Here is an 8,213-nt window from a genome sequence, read left to right as displayed (position 1 = left end):
CACTGAAGGCAATGAACACTATCAATAAAGTCCTCTCTCTTTCAAAACATGTCATATGAGGTCCAGTGCTGCAGAGACACAGCTAATCACGGTGACTGTTTGCGGCCTTACAAGCCTCTGCCATTGCAGGGGGCTGGTTTTTCGACGGCACTTAATGTGGTGAACCCACAGAAACAGGGCGAGAGAATCGGAGCCGGTTTGGAAAAGCACTTGTGTTCGCATTTGAGACATCAGTTTCATTTAGTCCATCCTTGAGAAGCGCACTCTAATTCTGACCATACTTAAAAAGCGCACTTAATCTCTCAAGCATCTTTTAAAAAAGCACACTTCGTTTCTGAAGCATACCTGATCCCTTCAGTGTCGCACGTCCCGACTTACTGAGTGACACTGAACTCACAGCAAGCAACCTGACAGGCTTATCAAAATAATAAGATTTATCTCTGAAGATATCTCAACACGCCGCATCTCCCTCCTCCCTTCACACACAATATATAGCAGCAGCTATGTCACTCCTGGAGTCTGACCTCACGTGGACCGCAGGGTCAGTGCGGAGATCTGGATAAAAACACTGGACTCAGCAGAGAGCTCATTGCACTTCACACACACACGTGAGGGCGGCACCACACACACACACACACACACACGTGAGGGCGGCACCACACACACACACACACACACACACACACACACACACACACACACACACACACACACACACACGCTGGGAGCACCACACACACACACAAACACACACGTGAGGGCGGCACCACCCACCCCAGTTCAGTTCTCTGGTCCCGCAAAGGTGTTTATGGAGGAGTTTAGCATGTGCTTTGGATGTGTGTGTTTTGTGTGATGTGTCTGGGTGTGTTTACATGTGTGTGTGTGTGTGTGTGTGTAGTTATGTGTGTTTTGGCTGAGTGTGCATGTTTTTATGAATGTGTGTGTGTTTTTGTTTGTTTATTTGTGTGTGTGTGTGTGTGTGTGTGTGTGTGCATGTTGTTTTTGTGTGTGTTTATGTCTGTGTGTTCATGTGTGTATGTGTACTGAATATATGTGTGTGTGTGTGTGTGTGTGTGTGTGTGTCCCAGTCTCAGAGGCCGATCCCCTTGATGAGCGAGGCCTCCAGTGTGATGTTGAACTCCTGCAGGGTCTGCAGCACGCGGATGAGGGAGTTGACCAATGAGTGGTCCTTCAGCAACGCCGAGTCCTCGTACATCTGCATTGTGATTGGACAGTCAGCCAGCAGCGCGATCCAATGGTGGAGCAGGTGGTCCCTGCAACAGCCAGAACAGATTACAGACTCAACACAATTAGACACACACACACACACACACACACACACACACCAGCCACTCAACACAATTAGACACACGCACACACTCACACACACACACCAGCCAGAACAGATTACAGACTCAATACAATTAGACACGCACTCTCACACGCGCACGCGCACACACACTTTAAGGCATAAACAGAGATAACACAATTAGACACACACACAGCAGGAGAAGCTTCGAGTTCAGTTGATGTGTTTTTTTTTATAACAAGCACATGTGTGTGTGTGTGTGTGTTTGGTCTCTTGGCATGCATGCTGGATGTGACATTAGGGGTGTGGCTGCATCGTCGATTCTACATTTGATTTCGACATTCGAGATTGAGATGTAATTTCGATTGATTTTCGTCCAAAGACCGAAGTGGTAGATGTGAAATGGGCGTGTCCAAAGGCCGAAGTCGTAGATGTGAAATGGGCGTGTCCCTTACCGAGCTCCCAGACACACGAGCATCTGGAACTTTCCGTCCTTGCCGATGTTTCTGGGGGAGACGTTGATGGCGCGCATGACCCGGCAGAAGAGCCGCGCGCGACTCAGCCAGTTCTCATCCTGCTGCTGCTGACGCTCCGCACTCTCAAAACACACCTGCGCCTTCTCTGCACACACACACACACACACACACACACACACACGGTTATACACAGTCTCAAAACACACCTGCGCCTTCTCTACACACACACACGGTTATACACAGTCTCAAAACACACCTGGGCCTTCTCTACACACAAACACACACACACACACACAGTCACATACGTACATACACACACTCACATACGTACATACACACACGCACAAACAAACACACATACGGTGATACACACATACAGCATGTAATGCCTGAGACTTCTCACACACACACACACATACACTCAAATCATGAATTCCCTTCTTGAATTTCCCCTTGGGGATCAATAAAGTGTCTGTCTGTCTGTCTGTCTGTCTGTCTGTCTCTACCTAAACACACATACAATACCACACCACACACAGACAACCACAAACACAGTCACATACGTATACACACACACACACCCTCAAAGCATACCTGAGCCTTCCCTTCTCTCTCACACACACATTCCACCCCCAAAAACACACACACACAGACAGACAAATATGAGAAGTGTGTGAGTTACCTAAGAAGTCCCAAATGAAGATGTTCTTGAAGAGTCGTGGGGATTTGAAGCCGTGAAGGAACACCTGCTCCAGAGCCCACACAAGGCCATACTCCCCACACAGCAGCAGAGTCAGGCTACCCCTCTGCATGCACACACACACACACACACACAGATGCACACACACGCACACATACACATGCACACACACGCACGCACACACACAGACGCGCACACACACACACACAGACGCACCGCACATGCACACGGACATGGGGAATCAAGTGTGGGCAAATTATTAATTATATTTTCACGTGGGGTAACTGGTTGCAGGGCAACCACATAACCGGTTCCATGTCTTCCGATTGGATGATTAATGATCAGTTTAAGAAACTTGAGGTTGGTATGAAGGAGTGTATTGTGTATGTGAGCAAACATTGTTCACGTTGCACATGGGGCAACTTGTTGCAGGGCAAGTGTATTGTATGTGTGAGCAACCTACATGTTACTTATCTGCCTGAATCTCAATATTCTGATCACAACAACTCAACTCAAAATTACAAGTCAGCACCAGTGCTGCATTCATTGTTTTGCACTTTTATAATCACAATCACAAAAAGTAGGTTATTGGTTTTACCAAAAGTATTTGGCAGTATTTTTAAACTACAAACCTATAAAGTATTTTGATACAAAATAAAATCAAATAAAAATTTGTATTTTAAATACATGTATCAGACATGCCTATCCCTGCCTGTTGGCTGCAGCAACTCAAGCTAGGTAGTACTGATTGTTTTGTGTTTGTTTTGTGTTTATGTTAGTTTTGATCCAATTTGACAGCTTTGCTATGTTGCCCACCCAAAATTTCTACCAGCCCACCCAAATATAGTAGCCTAGCCTAGGTTAGAACCAGCCCTGCCCTGCATGGAGACATATTTTACGATAATAATGGAGAAAATGTTGGCAAAACTTTGGAATCGGAATCTCCTTCCCTCATTCATCTACAGTATTTGCGCAACAGCCCACATTCTGCGTTCAATCCAGCGAGACAAGTGACATCGCCATAGGCACGATATTTAGTCTACCTCTGTTAGGCCTACAAAAAGTTGCGAAAAGGAGTATTTCCCGATCGGGGAGACCTTTCGGTCCGCGGTTCTATAATATCATTCAATTGTGCCGCAAATTAACAGACAGAAGTGGGGCGTAATTTAAATTCATGGCTCCGTAGACCAGCAATCTACTTGTCGAGGAGGCTCATAGTTTGAGAAACGCTGCAGATCATAGACAGAGAAAGCTCTGGGAACAGAACACAGGCATATGATTTTGTTGTCACGCGCTACTATGGAAAATGAACTTTATAAAAGACCGGCTCAGCCAAAAAAAAAAAAAAGTATGCCAGATGGCCAGTCCAGCCCTGCGTTCGGGAATTATTTAAGCAAAAGTGGAACGTGCGCAATATTTCATTTCTCCCTCCTGATCGGGACAAATAAAACAGGCATGGGGGACGAAAGAAACATACAGTTTAGCCTAAGCTATGTAAACTTCCCATAATTTCAATATTTTACAACTCAAATTTTACAAATGCTTGACTAGCCTACAGTTAACACTTAATGGCCTATCAAATGTCAGCAACTTAAGTGTGTGATTAGATAAATAGGCACTGGCAGATGCAATAGGTAAATAGATATCTTTGCGTGTTAGTACAAGCAGTAGCCTGTATGCCAATAAAGGCAAGCGTGTTTGCCACTTACATTTCTGACGTCTGATACTTCAAACTGCTGCAAGTGCATCATGAAAGGTCCTGCCTTAGACCATGTTAATGGCCAATCGTAGACTACGATTTGGGGGTGGCACCTGGGGTGGCCAATCGAATCTCAAGGGTGGCCTGTGCCACCTGGAGCCACCCCTCTGGCTCACACTGACCCCCTGTTAGGATGTGTGTGTGAGTGTGTGTGTGTGTGTGTGTGAGTGAGTGGGGTGTGGGTTGTGTAGTCTAGTCTAGTGCAATCCAGCGTGGTGTGGGTTGTGTAGTCTAGTGTAATCCAGTGGGGTGTGGGTTGTGTAGTCTAGTCTAGTGTAATCCAGCGTGGTGTGGGTTGTGTAGTGTAGTATAGTGTAATCCAGTGGGGTGTGGGTTGTGTAGTCTAGTGTAATCCAGTGGGGTGTGGGTTGTGTAGTCTAGTGTAATCCAGCGTGGTGTGGGTTGACTCACTCGGCTTGCTGTTGGGCGAGATGGCCACTAGGCGGCGCATCATGCCTGGTGAGGGCTGCATGGGCGGCGTGCGACTCAGACGCTCCTCTGTCTCGCTGCACAACAGCTCCCCCACCAGGATGCGCTCCAGACTGCCGTCATCCACCCCCTTACCCAGCCAGCGGCCGCACGGGAACCTGACACACACACACACACACACACACGCACGCACACGCGCACACACACACACACGTGCACACGCACGCGCGCACACTCACACACACACACACACACATGTGCACACACACACACACAAGCATGCATGCACGCACGCACGCACACATACGCACGCACACAACACACACACGTTTAAGGTCTTAAATATCAGAAATAAAATTGAAGGCATTTTAAGACTTCTTAAGGATCCGTGGGGACCCTGTACTTTAAATAGGATGTTATAATGTATATAATGAGTGCGTGTGTGGTAGGGGTGGCATGTAAATAGGATGTTATAATGTATATAATGAGTGCGTGTGTGGTAGGGGTGGCATGTAAATAGGATGCTATAATGTATATAATGAGTGCGTGTGTGGTAGGGGTGGCATGTAAATAGGATGCTATAATGTATATAATGAGTGCGTGTGTGGTAGGGGTGGCATGTAAAAAACTCTGAACCGTGGTTCTTATAATGGGGTGGTGTGGTAGGGGTGGCATGTAAATGGGATGTTATAATGTATATAATGAGTCGTGTGTGGTAGGGTGGCATGTAAATAGGATGCTATAATGTATATAATGAGCGCAGGTGTGGTAGGGTGTGGCATGTAAATAGGATGCTATAATGTATATAATGAAAGTCGTGTGTGGTAGGGGTGGCATGTAAATAGGATGCTATAATGTATATAATGAGTGCGTGTGTGGTAGGGGTGGCATGTAAATAGGATGCTATAATGTATATAATGAGTGCGTGTGTGGTAGGGGTGGCATGTAAAAAACTCTGAACCGTTCGGTTCTCTTGTCTGGGTTTGGAGCACGTGTGCAGGGTACGGTTTTGACGGTTCATGGCGTGTGTAATGTAGCCTCATGCCCATATGTGATGCGTAATGTAGCCTTATGCCCATATGTGATGCGTAATGTAGCCTCATGCCCATATGTGACCTCAGACAGTGTGATAGTGGAGGTGTGGAGAGCTGTGTATCACGTGTAGAAATGCCAAGTGGAGCGATAACGAAAGCAGCCCAGAGTTAGAGGATGCACCAGCGTCACATAAGTCTGGTGTGTGCACATTTTGGATTTAGAAAACGGTAGAAAAAAATGCCACTGTGTGCAGGCATTGTGCAGCACATATTAATTATGCTAGTGCAGGCCCGGAGTGGCTAATCGGGAGCTTCAGGAGGATGGGCCGCTCTGAATATCGTGAGCTTAAATGTTGTGTTTCTGAAGTTCATTTGCTGCCCTTGTAGCACTTCAGCAGCGTAGGCTGTAACCTCACAAAAATGGCAACCAAGTCTATATTTGCAATGCTTACGGGGAGTAGGAGCGGTCCCTCTTCCAGTGGCACGCACGGCACTGGCGAACTCGTGGGAAGACGTGTAGTAGGCTAATAATAATTCATTTTACCGTAAGGTAATTACCCTAGATCTCAAAAGCCCTCGAAAATAAAATATCATTACAATGTATGTAGGGTCCTCCTCACATGGATGATCTAACGTTCAGTTTCAGTGAGTAAATAGCCCTGGTGAGAGAAACTAGAGGAGTATTCAAATTCGTCAGAGACGGGAGAGAAAGTGCACGTTTACAGGGCTTGGCAATGTTAAGTGGAGGAGCTATCTTGCATCCCGTAGCTTGGGTAGGCTACGCTACGCTATGTGTAGAAATAAAATATTCCGTAATATTTCAGTCAATCTTAGTGTGCTACAAAGGCACAGAAGTTCCTGTAGATGGCAATAACACTCTACATTTTTGCTAAATAAGTGAAAAGCATGTTGAAATCATCAATGTCTTCACTCTTGCTGTATCAAAATCTCCCCTTTCCTCAGAGATGGTGTTAATGATGTGCTTAAAGTCAAAGTCAATTCTTTCAGGTTGTGCATGATTATATGATATACTAATACTGTAGCCTAAATGGGGGATCATTAAGCTGTACATCATATGCTGAAGTGTTAAAGATTAAAATGAAAAATAACAACAAGAACCGTACAGAACCGAACCGTGGGTTTTGTGAACCGTGCCACCCCTAGTGTGTGTGTGTGTGTGTGTGTGTTCTCACCTGTATGCATGTTCAGTGATCTCGTTGGTGTGTGTGTGTGTGTGTGTGTGTGTGTGTGTGTGTTCTCACCTGTATGCATGTTCAGTGATCTCGTTGGTGTGTGTGTGTGTTCTCACCTGTATGCATGTCCAGTGATCTCGTTGGTGTGTGTGTGTGTGTGTGTGTGTTCGTGTTCTCACCTGTATGCATGTCCAGTGATCTCGTTGCGCACCATCACACTGTCCACCAGCCACTTGGCGTAGAGACCCGAGTTATCATGACCCATCTGGACAGTGGTGAGACGGCCCAGGTTTTGGCACTGCGCACGCAAACACACACACACACACACACACACACACACACACACACACAGACACACACACACACTTGGTTTTAAAAACAAACATAGAAACATAAAAACACTGTGCGAAGGATGTCTGCTTTGACTTTTGGTGCTAATGTGGCGTCATGAGCATGCAGTGTGAATCAGTCAGCCTCCTGCTCCTGCTACATTATCAGTCAGACCTTCAGAGTTATTATCTCTGTGTCTCTTGAACGACTTTAATCCTGTTGAGAAGGAAAGCACACACCCAAACGCACACACACACACACACACACACACACACACACACACACACACACACACACACGCACGCATGCACAAATGTACACATTCACACATCCACCCATACATACGCGTGCGCATGTACGCATGTACACACGTACACACACACACACTCCCAGTCTCACCTCAAAAGTGATGTCCAGTGTGTTCTTGGGCAGCTGCAGCACTCCGGTCTCGGCCAGCTCGCCGGACACACACACCCAGGGGTTTGCTGTAAACATGGAGCCGCCCAGCTTCTTACTGGGGATGACCCACACGTGGTACGGAATCACTGCAGACACACACACACAGACACACACACAGACACACACACACAAACACACACACACATATATAAAAGTCATTCATATCACTGGAGGCGTGTGTGTGTGTAAGTGTTGTGTGTATTTTTGAGATAGTGTACATCTGTATGTGTGTGTGCATGTGTGTTGTGTGAGTGAGTGTGTGTCTGTGTGTGTGTGTGTGCGTGCATGTGTATGTGTGTGAGTCAGTGTGTGTGTGCGTGCGTGTGTGAGTCAGTGTGTGTGTGCATGTGTGTGTGTATGCGTGTGTGTGTGTGTGTTCTTACTGATGGTGGTGAAGACATTGGTAAAACAGAAATAGTCCACGGCGTTGAAGGAAAGCAGGTGATAGAGGAACTGCTCCTTCTCATCATCACAACGCAGGAACGCATACCGCTTATACAGCTTCCTACACACACACACACACA

The 8,213-nt window shown here is 46.5% G+C and overlaps 1 protein-coding gene across 1 annotated transcript in view; it reads right to left on the bottom strand.

Moving 5' to 3' along the window:
- Positions 1-968: 968 nt before the first annotated feature.
- Positions 969-8,213, bottom strand: part of dennd5a (DENN/MADD domain containing 5A) — a 48,112-nt gene continuing 40,867 nt past the window's right edge. Inside the window, 8 exon segments of the mRNA XM_048230929.1 lie at positions 969-1,274; positions 1,765-1,930; positions 2,468-2,627; positions 3,529-3,539; positions 4,656-4,831; positions 7,080-7,198; positions 7,630-7,775; positions 8,073-8,194. Coding sequence (XP_048086886.1) covers positions 1,091-1,274; positions 1,765-1,930; positions 2,468-2,627; positions 3,529-3,539; positions 4,656-4,831; positions 7,080-7,198; positions 7,630-7,775; positions 8,073-8,194 — 1,084 coding nt within the window. The 3' untranslated portion in view covers positions 969-1,090.

This window comes from Alosa alosa, chromosome 21 (assembly GCF_017589495.1).
Source record: "Alosa alosa isolate M-15738 ecotype Scorff River chromosome 21, AALO_Geno_1.1, whole genome shotgun sequence".
Taxonomy (NCBI): Eukaryota; Metazoa; Chordata; class Actinopteri; order Clupeiformes; family Clupeidae; genus Alosa; species Alosa alosa.
This window is presented reverse-complemented; position numbering and strand designations above follow the sequence as displayed.